We start from the raw sequence: 24,041 nt of genomic DNA, 5'->3' as shown, positions 1-24,041 counted from the left end.
TTTGCTTATATACCAAATCATGCAATTTTTTGATAGATTACTTACAAGCAATCAATCACAATAAATGCTTATTTGGCTTAAATACCAAATCATGCAATTTTTTGATAAATTACTTATAAGTTATCAATGAAAATTATTGCTTATTTGGCTTAAATACCAAATCATGCTATTTTTTGGTAAATTACTTTTAAGCAATTAACTACAATAAATGCTTATTTGTTCTGTGTACCAAACCATGCTATTTTTTCATAAATCACTTACAAGCAATCAATCACAATAAATGCTTATTTGGCTTATATACCAAATCATACAATTTTTCTTATAAATTACTTACAAGCAATCAATGAAAATTATTGCTTATTTGGCTTATATACTAAATCATGCAATTTTTTGATAAATTACTTATAAGCAATCAATCACAATAAATGCTTATTTGGCTTATAGACGAAATCATGCAATTTTTTGATAAATTACTTATAAGCAATCAATCACAATAAATGCTAATTTGGCTTATATACCAAATCATGCAATTTTTTGATAAATTACTTATAAGCAATCAATCACAATAAATGCTTATATGGCTTATATACCAAATCATGCAATTTTTTGATTAATTACTTATAAGCAATTAATCACATTTATTGCTTATTTGGCTTATATACCAAATCATCCAATTTTTTGATAAATTACTTATAAGCAATCAATCACATTTGTTGCTTATTTGGCTTATATCAGCCAAAGCTTCTCTTTTTTTCATAAACTGCTTACAGGAAGGAAGGGATTAATTATTACTCCTCCTTCTTTTTCTTCACTTCAACTTATATAAGCCACTTTTACTGTAAATGACTGAGTATTTATTTACTCCACCCTCTTTTATCACACAAGTAAGACCAAATTGTTGTTGAATGCTGATATAAGTAAGCAATTAGTATTTTTATGGCTTATCAGTAATTTACCACAAAAATGGCACAATGGCACATTTAAGTAAGCCATAAAAAATGTTAATTGCTTACTTACACGTTTTGAGATTACTAGGGCCCTAATAGCTAATGTTTTCTCGGGTGCGTATGTAAAAGGAAAAATAGGAAAATTTACACATATGCGATGAGGTTAGAGTACGGTGATTTGTCTTTTTATTGGCCGGAGCATTCCCCCAATTCCAACTTTTAATATCATGCACTAGACATAACAAGATGTTAAAAAGATTTTCATGTACTATCCACGTATATCCTATATTCATTGTATGAACATTCCTTGAAAGCTTCAATATCAGCCAGACAAGCCTCAGTAAATTCTTTCCACTCATGAGTGGTCCAGTTTATATCAGCTACCCCAGGATCTAAAGCTGACCTCACCTAAACAAGGATTATCATATATATTTGTAGCGCAACTAATTTGGATATTTATTCCCAATGGATAATGAGATAGTATCTTTTTATATACATATGTAGAAAAACTGATTGAAGTGAAAATTTATTCACCTTGGAATAAAAATTCTTTTGATTAGTTTCAGGGTTAAAATCAGGGGCGTGCAGAAGGGGGGTGTATCCACCAATATCAAAATAGAGGGGTTGGATACACCTCTCTATACCCCCTGGTAAAGCCAAGGGGTGTATCAAGGTAAAAAGACACACCCCGCTTAAATTCAAGTGAAGATGGATACCAAGGTGGGTGTATTCACCCCCCGAAAAAATACAATGCTCTTGTTGTCTTTAATATACCCCTACATCCCTCTCGATGTTTTTAAGAGAGGTGTCTAAACTCAAAAGGTGGTAGCCAAAATTTTCGGATGCACTTTACCTACCCCTTTGACTAAATCTTCTTCGCGCCAATGGAAAAATTTAATCTAAGTCTTTTCCATACTTTTCTATGTATCATACAGTTAATTTTACTACTTGTGTTTGTAAAGCTAATTAAAAGTTTGCTTCAGGTTATAAAGGCAAACCTTATTGAGGTGAGGGCCAAAAAGCTTCTTTAAATCTGGAACAACCGAGTTAATCGAAGATGTGTACCTAAAACATTAAATAATTATGAAATTACCTAAAAAATGTGATTGATCTTTCTGAATATACTGACGTGCAGATCAGAAGTATCGATCACCCTCACTGCTAAAATTTGTTTTAGTACATTCACATTCCTTGCTATTAAAAGTTTCAACAAATAATTAACTTTTTTTGCAAAGGTTAATTATAAATTTTGCAGCACAAATACCAAAGCATTCATTTGCAAAAATGAAATAATTAAATGAAAGGCAAAAATATTATTTGTCATGTAAAGTTTTCTATAATTTCTATTTTTATCAGAGAATTGGCAGATCTTTTTCAAGGGTTAAATATATATATTTGTAAACACATGAATTTTCTCAATGAAAAGAAATGTGAGACTCTGTACTAAAAAATATTTGATATCTAATTTCTGTCAATAAATGCAGATTTTAAATTCAAATGAAATGCATTCTATGTTGAACTGTTCATCATACAATAAAAAATATAAATATTACACATTTTTTTCTAATACAAAAAATTTATAATTCTTAAATTTTTTTTTTTGACAGAATGCAACATATATCATATGACTAACCCTCGAGAGAGATTGCTTAGTTCTTTGACACTGTACATAATTTTTATTGGAATGTATTGTTCTTATATTTTATTCATATGCGATTGTTATTTTTGTCTAAAAAAATTATAATAATATATGAAAGAAAGTATGAAGATTAATTATCCCTTTTTCCTGGAGTGTCTTTCTATTTGACTTACTTGAGTTTGTATTGGGTCTTTGAAAAAAGCTAATTGCGTCTGTAATATAAACACAACAAAACTATAAACTAGCAGAGGAATTTGTCTTTATTATACATCTATACTTATACATTTATTCTTACTTGAAGAGCATCATATCAATCATATCTTTGAACTCATAGAACCAGTTTTTTTTCTTGATGAGGAACTGGTTGATGCTGGGTAGAGGGATGTCCAGCTTGCACAGCCTCTCATTCTCCTTCAGGAAGTTGTACAGGTACGTGTCAAAGTTTACCTGAACAAAAATTTAACAATGGATATAGAATAAAAGTGGATATATTGACAGGGGAAAAATTTAGCTTGCCAATAGGGACCTCATTTATTGGTCAGTTCGTTCATCAACTAGATGGGAAGGGGATTGAATTAAGGGGGTGGAAGGGGAAATCGTTATTTTAGCCAGCTACGAGTTCCCCTTTTTTAGAGAACAGGAAAATCTAGAGTAAAATCTAAGTAATAATAATAAATCCATTCCTCTTCTGAACAAAAATTGAATTGATCAAAAAGTGTATGGATCATTTCGAGGTGCATTTTTTATGTGTAAAAGATCGCAATACATTTTTTTGGGGGGGGGGGTGGGGGGGTTTGGTGGTAACTCTCCTAAAATAGTTGCAAACCTTCCCTGGACCTATGAAAAACTTCACTGTAAAAGAAAAACATATCGGTTCAGCGGATCGCGAGATCCTTCGGTACACACTGAAAAACAAACAAACACCCTATTCCTTTTATTTTTTAAAGATAACAACCTGTAGGTCTCCGGTAACATTTGATTTAAGGACTGGCTTGGCAATCATTTCTTCTATCTGACGGATTCGAGGATTTTTCCAAGATTCCTAAACAAATAATAATTATATTCATTTTAAAATTTTATTTTAAGTAAATCAATGGAGTAACCTTTAATACATTTTTTAAATAAGACGCTTTTTATAGTTTACTAGTGACTTCGCCCCTAGCCTCTAGGGGCTTCGCCCCATGAGGTAATGGAAAGTCAACCCTCCAGAATAATTTTAAAGTTATTCTTTGCCGAATTACTCTTTGGTAAAATTAAACCCAGGTTGTGCGACGTATGCACAAAAATTTCAATTCGTAAAAATTAAACCCAGGTTGTTCACCGTATACACAAAAATTGAAAACTCTCCTCTGTAAATTTTATTTAATGCCTATAGTTGCAACAACTTTTTAAAGATGTCAAATTTTTAAAAGTTACAAAAAGCCAAACAAAATTTTTGGGTGAATTTTTTTTTTGGGGGGGGATTCATGGGGGCTTCGCCCCATGGTGCAGTGTGGTTCCCCCAACCCAATTACTGGTTTTTGTTTACAAAAATAAAATAAAAATTTAAAAATTTGGAAATGGGGATTTTTTTTATTTTTGGGGGGGGAGGTTGGGGTGTCCAACCCCCCTAGAAAATAGCCTAAAACCATCGGAGGACCAGTAGGTATATTCCCAGAGGAGTAGAGCCCAATTTGTTCAGCAGTTACTGAGATTTTACAAAAAATGTTAAAAAAAATTTTTGGGGGGGTGGTTTTTTTAGTTTTTTGGGGGGGTTGGGGTGTCCCACCCACCAGGAACATAGCTTAAAACCATCACAGGACCAGTAGGTATAATCCCTGAAGAGTAGAGCCCAATCGGTTCAGCGGTTACTGGGATCTTAAGCTTCAGACGGACAGACAGACGGACAGACAGACGGACAGACAGACGGACAGACAGACATCAAGCTACTTTGTATTATAGATATAAGAAATGCTGTCATATTAGAATAGTCCATTATTGTAATATGACGTAATTCAGGATTTTTCGGCCTAAAGTTCCAAAATTGATCCACTTTTTTAAAGGAACTAAATTTAAATCTCTTGGCCGAAAAATTCCGCATTGAGTCATCCTATTATATAAAGTAGTAAGCTTTTTTGTCTGTAGCGAAGGATATCGATAACCGCTGAACCTTTATGTTTCTTCTTTACAGTGAAGCTCATTATAGGTCTAGGGAATGTTTATAGCTCTTTTAGGGGAGAATATCTCCACCCTCCCAAGATCATTCACTTCTAGAAAAATTTATCCACCCCTCAAAAAAAAATATTTTAATTTTAATTTTGAAAAATTTTAAGGGGCGTAACCGCTAGTATTAGAATAATGAACTAATATGACGTCATTTTTTATTGCACTTAAAAGAGCTTCGTTAAATAAACCGTATTTTTAACGTCATATTTGTTTTATTTTATTTTCCATACCTGCACATTAATTTCAAACTTCATGAGCACGACTCCGGCATCGTTGTATTGCCTGATGAAAATGGATTTAATATATGTGGATATTATGACAGGAAAATTTTGTAGTCAGTTTAGGTTGCTACAATAGTCCTCATTTATTGGTCAGTACGCTCCTCCATTAGGAGGGAAGGGGATTGGGTGAAAGGAATGGATGGATGTTATCGTTATATTCGCCAGCAGTATTTATTAGAGTTAAACAAAAATCTGGTTCAATATCCAAGTAATTATATATCCATTCCTTATGAGCTTCTTATACTCTGGCATCTGCTTCAGGTTCTCCTCCTCCTCGAAGTGGTCGATAAAGTGCTTCAAATGGTACAACAGAGAACGTACCCAATAAATTCGACCTAGAAAAAAAGTGTTTTAAATGCACATATGTAATATGAAAACCCATGTACATTCATTTTAACACAAGAAAATCATATTAAATTAAGACAATTGATTTATTAAAAGATGACTTTAAAAAAACGAAATGTAACTTCAACAACTCTCTCATACCAATATGTACACTTTCCTATTAATAATGTGGTCGGATTGTTCATGCGCTGTGTTCCGGTTAAAGGATTAGGGACCGAGACTTTCTATATTTATTTTTTAAACAGGGGAAATTTGTCGTCAATTTAGCTTGCTGATATGGACCTCATTTATTTATCATTTCGTATATCTAGTAGAAAGGGAGGGGATGGGATAAAGAGGGTGGGTTGAGGTATCATTACTTTAACCAACTGTAAGCATTATCTTATCAGAGTTAATGAAAAGCTAGTAAAACATCCAAGTAATAATATATCTCATACCTGCAGTGCTTGGATAGTTTCTGGGTACAGGGGCATTCAGCTGCTGCTTCTTAAAAAACTTCATAATTCTATCCATTTCAGTCCTACGATATGGATTAATATCAGGGCTCGGCAGCCGCATATCAGCCGCCTTTAAGCCTCAGGAAAATCAATCTTTTACAGGAACAAAATATGACAATACTTCTTTTTTTAAATTTTTCAACGAATCTCAAATGGTCTCTATTTTTAGGCTTAGTCTCGTATAATGGGTGACGTTCGAGCCCTGATTAATATACTTTTGCTATGAATAGAATCTTTTGAGTATTATTCTTATATAATAATAACATGATGTGTAGCAAATTTGGAACCGATATGGATCTCCTTTACAGTGAGGATTTTTATAGGACCAGTCAAGGTTATATAAATCGAATAGCCTTAGGAAGTCTTGAATGAATTTACCTAAGGTGTTTTAAAAAGCGTCTTACTACTAATTTGCATAATCTTCCTTTTGAAATTAATAGAAATAGTAAGCATTAGATTAAAGTATCCTAATTTAGAACTTAAACTACATGAAATTTGTCCGATACTACAAGGTTTTTTTGTCTGCTGAAGATCTCTGAAATTGGTTGTTTACCTGAAAGTATTAATCATTCTCTGGTATTTATCCACCATGCCTCCAATAGGTAACACTTGAGCCAACCTCTCAAATCTAAAAAATAAATAATGGTGTCAATAAGTTACAGTCAAGTTTATTTTCTTCAAGTTTTCTTTTTGTCTAGTATTTTTTGTCAGTAATAATTTTGATTTTAACATGTTTTCGCTAACAGCTACACCGATATGGTTTTCCTGTACAATGTATCTTCTCATAGGTCCTGGGAAGGTTTAAATCTATTTTGGGAGGGTGCCACCATCCCCCAAGAATATTTAAAAGATCCACTAGGCGGCGCCAGTTTCGTAAAAAAAACATGAATAAAAAGCTGATCTTAAATTATTACTCAACTTAGATATTTTAAAAGAAAACATTTAAGTGCCGCTAGAGATCTAGGGGCGTTGTGCTAGTTTAAATACCTTGCAAGATATTGGAATGAGTGGGGTGTGTCCCATATGCCATCATAGGTATTCTCTAATTTGGTTCTTAACTTTTCTGTTAGGATATCAATTCGAACCTAAAGAAAAAAAACTTCATTTATATTTTGATTTTGGACTTTTTGGTGATAATATATCAGCTAAAGATTTCTCTATATCATTTTTTATCTATTGGGGATATCTTATTTACTCAGCTTTATTTGAGATAGTTTTCTGGTAATAAATGTTTTGTTTTGAAATGATTCTTTGAATTAATTTAAGTAAATTTGTAAATATTTAATAATGGAAAGTTTATAATTTTTTTCTTCATGTTTAGATGTGTAGAATATGCATGACAGGGAAAAAATTATCGTCAATTTAGCTTGCTTACATTGAACTCATTTGTCAGTTCGTTCATCAAGTTGCAGGGGAGGGGATGAGGTAAAGGTGGTGGAAAAAGAAAATCGTTATTTTAGCCCGCTGCGTCTTTCACTTTTTTTTAGAACATGAAAATCTGATCCAGGTAATAAAATATCCATTGACAAAAAAAAATAATAATAAATTTACCTGAAAATCCGCGTAATCCTTGTCAAAATGAGTGTTTCTGAAGTCCAGATAGTCATAATCTTTCAAGGTCAGAATCCTATTATGTCGGGCGCAAATAATAACATTTATGCGTCAATTTTGAGTTAAGGTTTTAATTCCCTATGAGACCCATCCAAGAAAACTTTTCTTTGATTTTTTTATTTTAAAAATTATTTTACATTATGGTAACAGCATGGAAGTATGTATGTTTTCTTTTAGATAAATTAATTTAATCTTTCAAGTAATTAACCCTGAAATTTGCACTATGCACATGTAAAAATTTCTATTTTTAAAAGCAAGAAATATTTCATCATTTTTTCGGTCTAAACAAACATGCATCAAAACTAATTCTTCCTAGCTCTAACCAAAATCATTTATTTTATGATTTTTATTTTGTTATTTTTTTTTAAATTGTCTGTAACAGATGATTTTCATGAATCACTTCCAATCCAGGGGATATTAATCGGTTTAGTATCCATAATGGAAAAGTTATTATAATTGCACATTCCTGACTGATGAATCAAATGATTTAAATTCTTCGTCCATGGAATCCTCTGACAGGAGAGCTTCCATCCGGTTCTCAAATAGTTTCGTGTATAAAGATATCTTACGAAACATTCCTAAGACAAAATAGTAACTTTAGTCAGGAAGGGATGGGACATTGGGCTGTTTATTACACTGGTTTTATATTAAAGTGTTCTTATTTGTTTGATTAAATTTTAATTCGTTGATTCATTAAGTTGAGTGTCAAAACATTTCAACAACTAATTGTAATGAACAGAAGGGATAATTTTGTGTTTTATCATTGGGGATGTACATAAATTTATCGGCCATTTCTTATCCGTGAATTTAAATAAGATCTCTTTGAGGAACACTATTAAACCCTATGAGAAAGTCAAGATATTTTTAAAATATTTACTGTTGCTTATTTGGAAATTATGGTATATAAATATTTTCAATTAACAGAATTAAACTGTTTCGCTGATAGATGGTAGTTTTCTCAATTATAGTTTAAAATAAAGTTGCAAATTTTGTTGTAAAATCAAAAAATGAACTTTTTAATGAAAAAAACTAAGTAAAGGAAAAGATACCTAAAAGATTCTTCAATCTGACACAGAAGGCATCAAATCTACCGAAGATATACTTTTCAGAGAAGCTGAATTCTCTCAATTCTCGACCAACTTTTCGATTCTTTACTTTCTGATATGCATCTCTAAAAATAATTAAGAGTTTTAAATAATTCTGATTTATCAAAAGCAAAAGCTACTCTTTAACAAATAACACATAATTTTGTCAAGCATTATTGGACGGAATTTTTAAATATTTGCCTCGGAGACTGAGTTATTTACTTGGAAATTTTTTTATTTTCTAGTTAACATTAATGACTGTTATTACTACAAATCTCACGAAATATTATATTTAGAAAATACATACTAAACTCTTAACATATAATCTGGTCATTAAGTTTTATACATTCTGTTAGCTTAATCATAATATAGTTCCTATCCTTACCTATAGCAATCATTAAGTTTTATACATTCTGTTAGCTTGACTTCAATATAGTTCATATCCTTACCTATAGTGATCATTAAGTTTTATACATTCTGTTAGCTTGACAATAATATAGTTCATATCATTACCTATAGTGATCATTAAGTTTTATACATTCTGTTAGCTTGACAATAATATAGTTCATATCATTACCTATAGTGATCATTAAGTTTTATACATTCTGTTAGCTTAACCATAATATAGTTCATATCATAACCTATAGTGACCATTAAGTTTTATACATTCTGTTAGCTTGACTTTAATATAGTTCATATCATTACCTATAGTGATCATTAAGTTTTATACATTCTGTTAGCTTGACAATAATATAGTTCATATCATTACCTATAGTGATCATTAAGTTTTATACATTCTGTTAGCTTAACCATAATATAGTTCATATAATTACCTATAGTGATCATTAAGTTTTATACATTCTGTTAGCTTGACTTTAATATAGTTCATATCATTACCTATAGTGATCATTAAGTTTTATACATTCTGTTAGCTTAACCATAATATAGTTCATATCATTACCTATAGTGATCATTAAGTTTTATACATTCTGTTAGCTTAATCATAATATAGTTCCTATCCTTACCTATAGCAATCATTAAGTTTTATACATTCTGTTAGCTTGACAATAATATAGTTCATATCATTACCTATAGTGATCATTAAGTTTTATACATTCTGTTAGCTTAACCATAATATAGTTCATACCCTTACCTATAGTGATCATTAAGTTTTATACATTCTGTTAGCCTAATCATAATATAGTTCCTATCCTTACCTATAGTGATCATTAAGTTTTATACATTCTGTTAGCTTGACTTCAATATAGTTCCTATCCTTACCTATAGTGATCATTAAGTTTTATACATTCTGTTAGCTTGACAATAATATAGTTCATATCATTACCTATAGTGATCATTAAGTTTTATACATTCTGTTAGCTTGACCATAATATAGTTCATATCATTACCTATAGTGATCATTAAGTTTTATACATTCTGTTAGCTTGACTTTAATATAGTTCCTATCCTTACCTATAGTGATCATTAAGTTTTATACATTCTGTTAGCTTGACTTCAATATAGTTCCTATCCTTACCTATAGTGATCATTAAGTTTTATAGATTCTGTTAGCTTGACTTTAACATAGTTCATATCATTACCTATAGTACTCATTAAGTTTTATACATTCTGTCAGCTTGACTTTAATATAGTTCCTATCCTTACCTATAGTGATCATTAAGTTTTATACATTCTGTTAGCTTGACTTCAATATAGTTCCTATCCTTACCTATAGTGATCATTAAGTTTTATAGATTCTGTTAGCTTGACTTTAACATAGTTCATATCATTACCTATAGTACTCATTAAGTTTTATACATTCTGTCAGCTTGACTTTAATATAGTTCCTATCCTTACCTATAGTGATCATTAAGTTTTATACATTCTGTTAGCTTGACTTCAATATAGTTCATATCCTTACCTATAGTGATCATTAAGTTTTATACATTCTGTTAGCTTGACTTCAATATGGTCTCTGTCTTGGCTCCAGATAGAATCTCTGCCACTGTTGGTGATGTACCTCTTACAGCTGCGGATAACCTTGGAAAAGAAATCATAAATAGGGAAGAAGTAAGAAAATGGAAATTCAAAATGGCTGCAAATTTATTACTTGGTTAATATTAATAACTTTTTTTGAAAAATTATCTTTAAAAATCTCCGTAGTTGATTTATGTAAACAAATTTTTTTATTGATTCTGGTGCAGAAATGTATAGAGGACATTTTTTATGATACATTAAGAAATGTGGGATCCAAGAAATCACTTTTTGTTTTCAAAGCTGTGCGGCTAACGGTGATCATTTTGTAATGGTACTGCTTATATGGCAGCTCAGACCTGATTATGAAATTCAGACCAATATGCATCACTTGTAGAGTATCTCCGCTACTCAAACTAAAGTTGCTACCTGGTTAGTAATTTTGACAAGGAGCGAAGCAACTCTTTCTGGTGTGTTGTAGAAGGTTGACACATTGAAAATCATTTTAACAATGTGTAACAAACGCATCAATGGTGTTTTCATGTTTGCTGGATCCTGTGCAAGGAAAATAAATATAAATGATTAAATATAAAGATTTTTTATTCATTTTTTTATACACTTTTCTTAGAAGGGAAAATATATATCAAAGAAAGAGGACGTTAGAAGTATCATTTAGAATCAATTTTATCCCATTTAATGTGATAGAATTGACGGTGGAAACAATTTCAGTTCATGTACACTCATACTCATAGAATAACAATTGTTAGACATATGTTTTATAGTGATTAAGCACAATGCTTTTATACATATTATCCATATAAAAAGTAAGAGAAGAATTATGTTTGTGTGGGTGTCTGTCTGTGCCGAAAGACAACCACTCTCCATAGAAAACGCCCTAGAATATTTGTTAAGGCCAGTGTTTGAAAACACAAATTATTAAAGGTTTAAAAGTAAAAAAATTTTTTTTCTTTCTAATATTATTAGTTAAAAAGGGTTTTGGATTCAATACAAAACTATTTAACTAATATAAAAGGTAGTTTTTATTGGTTGTTGAATTGATGGCAATTTTAAACATTCGAAAACAGAATTTTTTGTTTAGGTAACTAGTCTAGACAAACAAATCTTGACAAAAAAAATACTTTGAAAAGTCTGGAATGGATATCGATATATTATTAATTGGATGTTGCACTAAATTTTCATGATCTCTATATTAGAGTAAAACACTAGAGGGAGAAAGGGTTAAATAACTGTATCTCCCCATCGCAATCGTCTTGTGCAACCTTCCTATTGGGTCATTGAAAATCAACCAATTGTATCGCATACATTAACACAGCTAAGTAGCAGAAAATTATTTAGAAGCAGACGAAAGAGGTCTTTGAAAAATGAAAGGAGGTAGTTGTCTGTATATACATCTATACTATAGATCTGTTATCTCTATAAAGTGTTTCTTTAAGCTTTCAAAATTAATATCTCCTATTCACCTCCTTTACCCCAAAGAAGAACTAAATGACCAATAAATGATGACCATTGTAGCAACGACAAATCTTCCCCTGGCATTGTATCTACGTGTTCTATATCCATTGGGATAGAAAGGTTGATGGTTTTATGTCGCCATTATTCTGCTATAAATCTGCAAAATTGGCCCCACAAATCGATAAAACTGGGGACTTTCATAAAGTACAAAGAAGTTAACATTTTTTAAAAGACAAGTAGTTTTATATTTATATATTGATGGATTACAAATTAGGATTTAAAATTGTACATGGAATGAATAGATATTTTTTTTAAATTAAATGTATTTGAATTAAAGCTTCAAATTCAAAATCAAGGGCATAAACTTTTTAAATGAACAAATAAACTTCTAAAAACTTGAAATATTTTTTATTTTAAAGATGTACAGCTGCAGATAAGCTGGTAAAAGACCAACCAAACAAACAATAAAACAAAGAAGATAATATCAACCCCCCCCCCAAATAATTATTGTTAACTATGCCCTTATTATTGACAATAACAAAGTTATTGAAGACGCAAATGGTTGGAGACAACGCCAATTTTGTCCAAACTTTTCCTATTAAAAATTGCCTTATTTCGATATTGTTTTTGTTTTGGATGCATTTAAATATTGTGGCCTCTTGTTATATAGTCAAAATAATAATAATCATTTGAGGTTCAATAAAAAACGTAAAATATTTGTAGATTGACTTATTAACTTATTGACTGTAAATAGAGTGAAAGTAAGAATTAAAAGATTAATTCTAGTTTCGTTAGCTTCGAGGAGCCAAAGGCCCAGTCTAACAAAACTGATATATTACTATTACCATTTTTATTTTGTTATTCGTAGAAAATAGTCTATAATATGATATGTTACATGAATTTTGAGTATGGCTTAGGTCCGGTTCTAATCAAGCAGATATTGATCGATATAGAAGCCATAATGTAAATTTGTTTTGTATTTTAATTTTTAGTTATGATAAGCTTCTTCTAATTGTATTTGTGTCAGTCTTTTTTTTGTGTTTGTTTGAATGTCCATCTGTCCCCTCTTCTCTGCTTCCTTTTTAACTTTCTATTTACTCTTTCTTATTTCTATATACCTCTCTCAATGTTAGTCAGTATTTTTTCAAACAGCTTCGCTACTATTAAACCTATTCGTCCTTGTTTATATCTATTTGTTATTTTTTAACATTTTTAATTTCAATATTTTCATAATCATGTTGATTAAACAAAAATCTTCATTGAAAATGAAAAAGTAATAAAAAGTATAATCCAACATTGGTTATTTTTTACTTATAATTATTATTGGACAAAGACAAAAGTTTGTGTTTGGGTGTTGATAAATTTTCATACATAACAACCATGAAAAGTTATAACAAATAACATTAAAACTATTATAAATAAAACAGATTTAAATCGGGGATCTAAAGGGATAAGAACATATCCGATAAATTGATGTACATCCCAAAGATAACAATTAGTGGTTGAAATGTTTCGACAGTTTGTTAAGCCATTGAATAAGAAACGTTATTATAAAACTTTGGGGACTAATAAACAGCCTAATATCCCCTCCCTCATTGGATTAAAACTGTAATCATAACTATATATATTTTCATAATCACTAATATCATATTAATTGTAATGCTAGACCTATGACTTTGGCTATGATTATAGAAAATATTATGGTATTATTATATGAACATACAGTATTGATTTACCTCAAGATATATTGCGTGACTTGACTTCTCAATAGCTCCCAGAAACTTGGCATTGTCACAGGCCTCCACGTGATACCTGGTTATCCGTACATCTATTTCCCTCCAGGCCTGAAGTTTAGAAATAAGGATCAGTCAGCTTGCAATACAAACAAAATAAAGGCATTTTTTTTTATTTACGAAATAAATGTTTTTTTAATAATATTAAAGAGAATCTTCCCTGAAAGATAAAAAAGTAGAGCCACAAAATCATAAAGAACGGAATCTATTGAATCATCATTTATTATATAAGGTGTAAAATTAAAAACATCAATAAAATCTAAGCTAAAAAAACTTTAATTACTTATTCATTAGTAAGTTGCATATTTTTTTCCAAAATGAAAATGTATTTACCATGTTCAAATTTTTGCACTAATTTGCCAATTTTTTGCAAATAAATTGTATGCGTAAATAACTAGCCTAAACAAAACTTTGCCGTCAATTATTTAATAAAAGAATAAATTATTTTCCATCAACAAGCAGTTATTTTTAACTGGAATAGGGTATAATTTACTAATTTTTCATATCAGAAAAAAAGTAAGATTATAAGGAATAAGTAAAATGTAAATAGGAATTTAAATGATTTACTTAGGAATCTAAAGGGATAAGACAATGGACAATAGATTGATATTCATCCCTAATAATGATATACAAAGCTATCCCTTCTCTATATTACAATTAGTAATTGAAACGTTTGGACACTCAACTTAATGAACCAATCTAAGTTTCAATTAGATTCCCCAATGTTGTTAATTCGACGAATAAGAAAACGTTATTATAAAACTTTAAGGTCTAATGTAATTAAAATCCCAATTTTGCTATTACCACTAGTCCATTAAACCCCGTTTAATTTTTACCTTCATAAGTTTGCACTGCGCTGTTCTGAGAACCACCAACGTCATCTTGCATGGCATGGTGTTGATCTGCTCGACCAGCAAGGTCAGTCTGGCCGCACGTGACTTCCAGTACTCCAGCTCATCCTGATAAAATATACGGTTTGGTATTAATGAAATTGTAATGGATACTAGTTATTCATTCTATACATGATTTTTCTGTATGACTGATAACTGGTTCTTATCAAGCGGTTTTTAAGCCATACTGGAAAAAGATGTTTACCTGGGGTCCTGCGTCATCAGTTTCGAGTCTGAGCTGTTCACTTTCCAGAAGTAATTCTTGAATTTTCTTCATCCAACTTCGCAAATACTCCTCAAATCTAAACATTTAAATGAGCATTTTAAAATGTAATAAAGTGAAACTCACAGCGAGCTAAAATTACTACCTCCCCGAACACAGTAATAGTGTCTGACTGATTATGACGTAACAAAAAAAATTAGCCAATGAGAGGCCGTTATTGACCAATGGTAAAATTTATAGTGGCCTCTCATTGGCTATTTTTTTTTGTTACGTCATAATCAGTCAGACACTATTACTGTGTTCCTACCTCCCCCCCCCATTCCACCTCCTTTACCCCACCCTATTTCCTCTTACTGGATGAAAGAACTGACTAACAAATTTACCATTTATAACTTACTATTTTATCTATTAACTAGCGGCTACGCCCCTAGAGGCCTCTAGGGCACTTGAGGAGAAGGGAGCCGAATTTGATAACCCATTTTCTTATTTTAGATTTTAAACGAAAAAGTAAAAAAAAAAATTCGGGGGGGGGGAATTTTTAATTTTAGTTAAAAAAAAATTTTGTGGGGGTATTTCTCTTGGGAGGGTTATGGTACCCTCTCCCAAAATAGTTATACACCTTCCCATGACCTATGTGAAGCTCCCCTGTTAAGGAGAACCCGATCGGTTCAGCGGTTAGCGAGATCCTTCGGTACAGACACACAAACACACATCCTGTTACTTTATTATAGTTATATTTATAAGGATAAAAACTAGATCAAGGTTTTCAAAAACAAATCTAAATCAAATGATATGGTTAAATTTTTCTTTTTGACAGACAGACGAACATCCCAGAATTTTAAACTACTGTTAAAATATATGTGAATCCTACCTTCTCTGGCCATCATCTGTTTTGAGAAAGGCAAAAGCATCGTCAATATTTTTGATAGTATATGACTCAGGGGGGAACTCCTTGATTAGCACACCCTCCTTCCATACCAACTCTGCTACGCGAAGAGAACTTAAGAAATAAATACTATGTAGATTTTAATAAAAGGAATCATGCCTGAAAAAATCATTATTATGAATTAATAAGGTTTTTTATTTGTCCGTTAATATCTCGCCAACCACAGAACTGATTGATTTCTCCATTTCAGAAAAGATTTATACAAGTTCTGGGCCGGTTTCAAGCTATTTTATCTAGAAGCTTGGGGTTTAGTGACTCCTCTATGATAATTTTAAAACACAAAAAAACGTTTTTAAAAATTACATATAAAGAATTGCAAAAAAAGATTACAGTGCGTTGATAAACGCTTTTTAAAAGGTGGCCGTTTACTGTAAAAAAAATATAAGAAATATGAGATAATATTACCTTGTAAATGATCTAAGGCAGGGCAACAATTCCTTCTTAACCTTGAAGAGAAGTTGGTCAGTGCCCTTGTCCATCATACCATTCGTGTTCAATAAAGGGATGAACACATTTGATACTGATCTAGAATAGTAATCTATATTAGTTAGTCTATTGTCATCATACCATTTGTGTTCAATAGAGGGATTAGAACACATTTGATACTGATCTAGAATAGTAATCTATATTAGTTAGTCTATTGTCATCATACCATTCGTGTTCAATAGAGGGATGAACACATTTGATACTGATCTAGAATAGTAATCTATATTAGTTAGTCTATTGTCATCATACCATTTGTGTTCAATAGAGGGATTAGAACACATTTGATACTGATCTAGAATAGTAATCTATATTAGTTAGTCTATTGTCATCATACCATTCGTGTTCAATAGAGGGATGAACACATTTGATACTGATCTAGAATAGTAATCTATATTAGTTAGTCTATTGTCATCATACCATTTGTGTTCAATAGAGGGATTAGAACACATTTGATACTGATCTAGAATAGTAATCTATATTAGTTAGTCTATTGTCATCATACCATTCGTGTTCAATAGAGGGATGAACACATTTGATACTGATCTAGAATAGTAATCTATATTAGTTAGTCTATTGTCATCATACCATTTGTGTTCAATAGAGGGATTAGAACACATTTGATACTGATCTAAAATAGTAATCTATATTAGTAAATCTATTGTCATCAAACCAGTTGTGTTTAATAAAGGGATGAACACTTTTGATACTGATCTAGAATAGTAATCTATATTAGTTAGTCTATTGTCATCATACCATTAGTATTCAAGAAAGGGATGAACACATTTAATACTTCTACTTTCCTATCATTTTCTACGCAATATTTTAAATCAATTGTAAACTATTTTTCATTAGATATCTATCAAAAAAAAGTAATCAACAATGGTTGCTCTATTGCTTTACTGATTAATATAGAAGAAAGGGATTATAAAATTGTGTAAAGTTTCATAATTACTAATGTGAAAGCGTAAGGCAATAATTATAGAAACATTTTGCTCGTGTATAATATAATTATAACATACCTTTCAATGTACCAAAGTAGATTTTCATTCATTGTGGCATTGATTAGACCGGCCATTATTTCTCTCTAAATTATAATTTATTAGACCGAATCTAGTTCAGTTCACGGTAAAATGTTCCTGGGATCGATTATCTACAAAAAATCAATGACCACTAAAGGCTGCTAGTGGCCAAACGGCTAAACCTATGTATTATGTTGGTAAATTTTTTTTGCAAATATAAGATGGCCTATAAATAATCGGAATTTACTCAATAATGCACAATTATCTTGCACCGCACATAAAAGTGGGGAAAGACTTGTTTTACGCGCGTTAGTTAAATTTTCTCTGTGCATCATTGGATCTTGGCTATTACAGATTTGTAGGCCTTCTCACACAGCTCATTGCGGGAATAACATGTACGTTCAGCCGTTTGACAGCTAATAGCCTTAAGAGTTTATATTTTTTAGATAATTGTTCCGAGGAACAATTTACCGTGAACTGCACTAGATCCGACCGGCCAGTAATTCGAAATTCCCCTGATGATTAATTTTGCAAAACAATAATAAAACATTCCATGTTGGTAAATTAAAAGTTTTTTTTGTATAGTTATTGATTTACTTTTATTTATTATTTGTTTTTTAAAAAGGAACTATAATTTTATGTGGGTAAATGAAAGTAATACAAAACCAATGACTCTGTTAGTCTATATGTACAAAAAAAATATTTCATTGTTTTTCAATCTTTTTTCAATGTTTAACAATTATGAAAAAACAAGAATGACAGCATTTGTAAAAGTATAGCTCTAAAATTAGAAGGAAAGACACGCGAACAATAACTCTTGTAGAGTATCAGAAGCAAAATATTTTAATTTGTAAGTCTAAACAAAATGTTACATAATGTGTTGCAAAACAGACATTTTTAGGATTTCTAAATTGTACCATCTGTTATATGAATCATCAAGCAAACTTTAAAATCAATAGGACAATTCTAACACGAATAAATTAACAAAAAGAGCTAGCCTTCCAAAATCCTATAAAATGGTTGGAACCCACCTGAAACGTCTCCTCTCCCAAAGTACGTTTCGTACTCGTACGGAGAAAGTACATGCAGTAACCATTCAGGGGCACAGCATACCCGTCAGTTGTAAACAAAATTTTCTTCGTAGTTTTCTTCTCCTCCTCTTTGCCCTTCTCGATCATGGGGTTTTTGGCGCCCTTTTTCATCATTTTCTTTTGCTCTGCTGATTTTTCCATATCCCTAAAATGTTTTACTTAAAAAATCCACAATTTAAGATAAAAATAAATAAACATTGAGAGATCCGCAAAAAAAAATTCTTTTAAAAATATTAATTATTTGAATTGACACATAACCAGACAATTTTTCTTACGTGCAAACAATTTTCCATTAACCATTAAACGACAACACTTTGAATTAAATACATGACCTATCTTTTCATAGGTCTCTTCGTCTAAATACAAATTTTTTTGTATGTCTTTTATCCAGCATAACAAATTAATGTATTTAGTAATACATTATACAAATAACTTTTGGAGTAGACCTTATTCTGAAAGGATATTTAAGCACTTTTGAATTTAATATGGTAAATAATAATAAAATTAAATATCTTTTTATTACAATGAGCTAGTGATTTTAAATTTTAAAATTATTAGGTAGAAAACTGTCAAGCCCCTTTCTTAGGTCTAAACTACAAAAAAAAATAATACTAATAAAGATTCGCATATATTTTAGTAATACCAATGCAAATGATCTTTTTATTTTGCATTTCTTTATCCTTTCAGCATAGGGTTCTCTCCATATAAAAGGCTTAATTTGGGAAATAATTTGAGCAATAATAAGCATACATATATATATGATTGATTGGGGGTGGGGGTTAAGGATTGCATATTTGTCCTTTAATTTCAAGAATTTGTACCCAAAAATATGTTTAAATTTCCATATTAAGCCTTAACAAGAAAGTTTAGTACATGAGCAATGAATTATCAGGCATGATAACGATATTATTTAACTAAAACATCTAAACACAAAACCTACTAAATATAAGAAGCAAGGAAATAATGATACAAAAGTACATGTGTAAAGGCCTACATTGGCTTCATTCGAGGGATCAGTTCTAGTCCAGAGGTCCTAGAAATTAAACAATTAAACAAGTTAGTTTAGTAACTTTTACATAGTTTTAGGTTAAATCAAGATGATAAAATACCCCTTTAAAAAGCTTTGTGTACTGTTTTGTCTAAATGATATTTAACAGTAATTTTGAATTTAAATTATTTAAATGTTTAAAACTTAATTTAAGAAGAAAAAGTGTATTTTTAAAAGTTGGGGTGAAATGGGAGGGTTAAATTTTAAGAGCATGCAAATCATCCAATTTAAGATTGAACGAGATACACACTTTGCAGAAAAATTATTACTTTATAATATTATCCCCATTTTTAGTAGCGAAGCTACTCTATAATTTACAATGTCCGTCCGTCCGTCCGTCCGTCCGTCTGTCCGTCCGTCCGTCCGTCCGTCTGTCCGTAATTAATGAATTGGGGGAAACGTGATTTTCTCGGCTCCTATTCAAGATAGACAGCTGAAATTTTTAGTGAAGATTCCCACTATATATGCCCATCTAATATATACATTGTTTTGTCCGTCTGTTTGTTATTTGGGGTGCTAGATCGATTCCTACATTTTTACGTTTCGTGATTTTCTCTTCTCCTTTTCAAGATAAAGGGCTAAAATTTTCAGGGATTGATTAATTTTATATTCTACATATTTTCGCCAAGTTTTATCAATTTTTTTTTATTAATTGGGGTGCTAGATCGATTCCTAGATTTTTTAGGTTTTCATGGTTTTCTCAATTCCTATTCAGGATTGACGGTTAAAATTATCAGGGATTAAGTATGCTCATGTTCTACATATTTCAATCAAGTTTCTATTAATTGCGGTGCTAGATCGATTCCTAGATTTTTAAGTTTTCATGATTATAAGGTTCCGTGATTTTAAAGGTGCGAAGATTTCCCTATTTTACCAATATTAATACTTATCATATGACACTGCTTTATAGGATTTTTTCCTGATATACAATCATAATTTTTGAGCTTCGCTACTTATGGATGTTGTCATCCTTGTTATAGTCCCATTTCAGATAATTATTTGTCATAACAAGTGCTCGACAGCTGCGCGTCAGCCGCCTGTAAGCTTCAATGAAATCAACCTTTTACAATATTATTAAAAATCAGATGGAGGTCTAAAACTGACCCAAATATGGCAAACCTTTTCAAAAAAATTCAAAGCACCAAAATGGGTTTAAATGTTAGGCTTTGTCGAGGCTGACGCGCGGCTGCCGAGCAATGGTTACAACTATCCTTTTTAGATTAAAGAATAAATAAGTATAAAGAACATAGAAAATGAAGGGCAATGAAATATATAATATGATTATGATTATTAATATTATGATAATTATGTAAATATGAAAGGGAAAGGGTATTAGAATAGAAATTATTTCTGTGCGTCAAAACAACGTTTCATTTCAATAGTTGAAAGTATAAAAAAGTGATTTATACGCATAATTAAATGATATTATTTATTTTTCAAAACAAGTTTTCGTGTAAATATTTATAAAAAAAATTTATAAAGTAACCAGTAACGTCACATTTCATCCAAACATCAAGCTACGTCCTACATACAAAACTAACAGTCTCGTTTGTTACAGAAAACAGAAATAATTTCTTTCTAAACCAAATTCCCTAAAAATATGAAGTTTCCTGTATTCATGCAATGTTTGTGTGTACCTAGTTTCTTCTGGCTGGAAGTAAAAGAGCAACTTCCTGGCGTTGTCACTCTTGAACAGGAAGTCCAGGTGATCCAACATGGCAGGATCATTAAACATATAGTCCATGATCTCATGACGCAGCAGCCCGCTGAACTAAAGTAAAAATAGTAGTTATTTATCGCATCGTATTATAGACAGCTTTCCACAAATATTAAAATAGAAAATTAAAAGATTAAAACAAGTTTTTTAGCCACGAAGTCCTGGGCTAACAAACCGAGTATTATTCTTGTGATTTAATAACAATAATTTTGGAAAATTGTCTGTAATGCAATTTTATACATGATTTTTCAATATGCCTGAAAACCGGTTCTAATACAGCGGTTTTTGAAGCCATAGTGTAAAAATTATTTTGCTGTCAACTTTTTTTTACGAGATTAACATTATTCTTCTAAGTTATATAAAATATATGAACGCATAGGAATATTTAATAAAATATCCAGGAATCTCAATGGATTGGACGCTATAAAAATCAATTTACCACAAATATGATAGTTTTAAATAACAATAATAAGCAGTTTAACATTAGTAAAGCGTTTAATGTACAAAAAAACATATCCTTTTTTTAAAGTAGTTAGGATTCATTGTCTGAAGCTTAAGATCTAAGTAACTACTGAACCGATTGGGTTCTCTATATTAGTGAGACTGGCATATAGGTCCTGTAAGGGTTTTACCTGACCAATGATATGAAAAGTGAACTCATGAGTGGGATCAATCTCTCCCCTTCTCGCCTTCCTCTCCGCCTCCTCCCTTTTCTTCTGCAGCTCCTCCTCATTCATGTTGCTCAGCTGGTTAACCTACTTCAGGAGAGGTTAGGGCAATGTTCGCATTCTAATTTAGTTAACTTTAGTTTTATCTAAAAATAAAATAGTTCAATTAATGAATTACCTTAAAAATTCTTCCTTGTTGGTCTCTATTAGAATGTTTAGTGATTTCACATAAAGTACCTGTTGAGCGCTGATAACTCTTTGGGGGCTACACTTGCGGGGATACCCAGTACCAAATGTAACTTAACCTAACCTGACCTAAAGTAATTAACAATCATTTGAACCCACAACAAACTTTATTTTTTAAAAGGGGGTATCAGTGCATAGCAAGGTCTTTGTGCGAAAGCACAGAATGTTTGATTTTATTAAACAGAGGAAATTTCAAGTACTTCAGATTTTGACATAGGTTTTAGAATTATCAAATTCTCTTTGTTTTGTATTATGTAAATTTGATTCTTTGCAATTATAGGGAATATTGAATGTATGATGTAATATTTAATAACATAAGTACACAAATATTTATATGTAGCGCAGCTACTCTATAACTAGTTTAGCATGTACGTCCGTTAGTATACAAAAATAGACACGAACTAATAAATATATAAATTATGTCATTGATCGTTAGACAAGCTACATTCAATTTTCGTTTATATTACATTTATCAACTATCAAACAAGCATTTCATTATTAGTGTATAACAGATATCTGTTTGATTTTTTTTTAAAATCCATAGCATCCATAGCATTTAAGGGCTCAATATTCATAGGAATATGGAACGGCAGAAAAATAGCCTGAAACCATACCTACCCAAACTTTTATAAAAATAGAATAGCCTAAAACCAACCCGAGACCTATAAGTAGCTTCACTGTAAAGGAGGACTATATCGGTACAGCGGTTAGTAAGTTAGCGCTACAGACAAAAAAAGCTTACTACTTTATATAATAGGATATATTCTAGGGTCGAATTCTCTTAGTAGATTAGAGGTATCCTCCCAAAACCTTCCCTGGACATATAAGAAGCTTCACTGTAAAATAGAAAAAAATATAAATTCATCGGTAAGCGAGATTCTACGCTACACGCAGATAAGCAGACATTCAGTTACTATAATGGATATATATATCTTGTTAAAACTGACGTATATTAACTTCAATTAAGTTCACTACTACCAAACGAACAATCAACAACTGAATGCTTATTTAATTCTCAACTTGTAACTTGTACGTCAGTCACAATGACAGAAATAGTTCTGTGGGGGGGGGAGTGGGGAAGATTATTTACCAATAATGTTTTGTCAATATCCCCCGCGGCCCACCTTACACCCCCCCCCCCCTAACTCTTCTTGAATAATGCAGGGATTGATGGGTAGGACAATATTATATAGACCAAACTTTGTAAAGAAAATTATGAGACAAATTTTACCTAAACAGACTGTAAATATTAAAGAGGGATAAAGGATTGTAGATTAATTTTACTGGCACAATCCTCCTCCTCCCTGTGAACAATAAGAATAATAAACCAACAGGTTTTATGGAAAAAGGCCGGGCCACACTGGGGGAAAATTGAGCTAAGCCACTTGGTGTTCAAATAAATCCGCAAATAAATATTCTTTGAATAATTTATTATTAAGAATTACACTGGAAAGGGTGGGGAGATTGAACAGTAAATGGTATCCAGTAGTTTTGGTAAATATAGTAATTTTGTTTTTCAAGGTAAATGATGTAGATCAATCGAGGAGCCGAAGGCCCTGGCTAACAAAACTTGTATTAATACTATGATTTTTATTTTATCATTCGTAGAAAATTGTAAGTAAGACGATACGCTACACGATTTTTAAGTACAGCTAAAAAACCGGTTCTAATCCAGCGTATATTTTTGTGGCATACTGGAAAATTATTTTCTTCGCTATCACTAATTTTGCAATAAATTATGGACACCGAGCAACTCTGCTGCTTGCCCTCATTACATAATTTCTATGAAAAAAAAATACTTTTCTCGCTCTTTATTTAAATAGAAATTAAATAGTTTTTATTTTATTTTGCTTTGAT

General features: G+C 31.1%; 1 protein-coding gene across 1 annotated transcript; it reads right to left on the bottom strand.

The window, feature by feature from the left end:
- Positions 1-1,208: 1,208 nt before the first annotated feature.
- Positions 1,209-22,080, bottom strand: LOC145312321 (dynein axonemal heavy chain 5-like). Its single transcript, XM_080151564.1, has 24 exons — positions 21,903-22,080; positions 21,191-21,324; positions 19,500-19,538; positions 18,446-18,650; positions 17,415-17,479; positions 16,315-16,434; positions 15,835-15,963; positions 14,946-15,042; positions 14,687-14,809; positions 13,794-13,901; positions 11,014-11,139; positions 10,532-10,650; positions 8,575-8,696; positions 7,994-8,103; positions 7,466-7,543; positions 6,902-6,999; positions 6,468-6,542; positions 5,855-5,937; positions 5,301-5,407; positions 5,022-5,075; positions 3,542-3,628; positions 2,882-3,033; positions 1,946-2,012; positions 1,209-1,355 (listed from the first exon to the last, which is right to left on the bottom strand). The coding sequence occupies exons 1-24, from the start codon at positions 22,005-22,007 to the stop codon at positions 1,209-1,211; spliced, it is 2,550 nt and encodes an 849-aa protein (XP_080007690.1). The 5' UTR covers positions 22,008-22,080.
- Positions 22,081-24,041: the final 1,961 nt, after the last annotated feature.

Source organism: Acartia tonsa, chromosome 2 (genome assembly GCF_053477335.1).
Source record: "Acartia tonsa isolate MP-2025a chromosome 2, ASM5347733v1, whole genome shotgun sequence".
Classification (NCBI taxonomy): domain Eukaryota; kingdom Metazoa; phylum Arthropoda; class Copepoda; order Calanoida; family Acartiidae; genus Acartia; species Acartia tonsa.
The sequence above is the reverse complement of the archived record's forward strand: the minus strand, read 5'-3'. Positions and strand labels throughout refer to the sequence as shown.

Coding starts and splice junctions, on each gene's coding strand:
- LOC145312321 (XM_080151564.1), bottom strand. CDS start 22,007: ATGAATGAGGAGGAGCTGCAGAAGAAAAGGGAGGAGGCGGAGAGGAAG. Junction 14,810..14,945: donor CTGATGACGCAGGACCCCAG/GTAAACATCTTT, acceptor ATATTTTATCAG/GATGAGCTGGAGTACTGGAA. Junction 7,544..7,993: donor AATCATTTGATTCATCAGTC/AGGAATGTGCAA, acceptor GCCCGACATAAT/AGGATTCTGACCTTGAAAGA.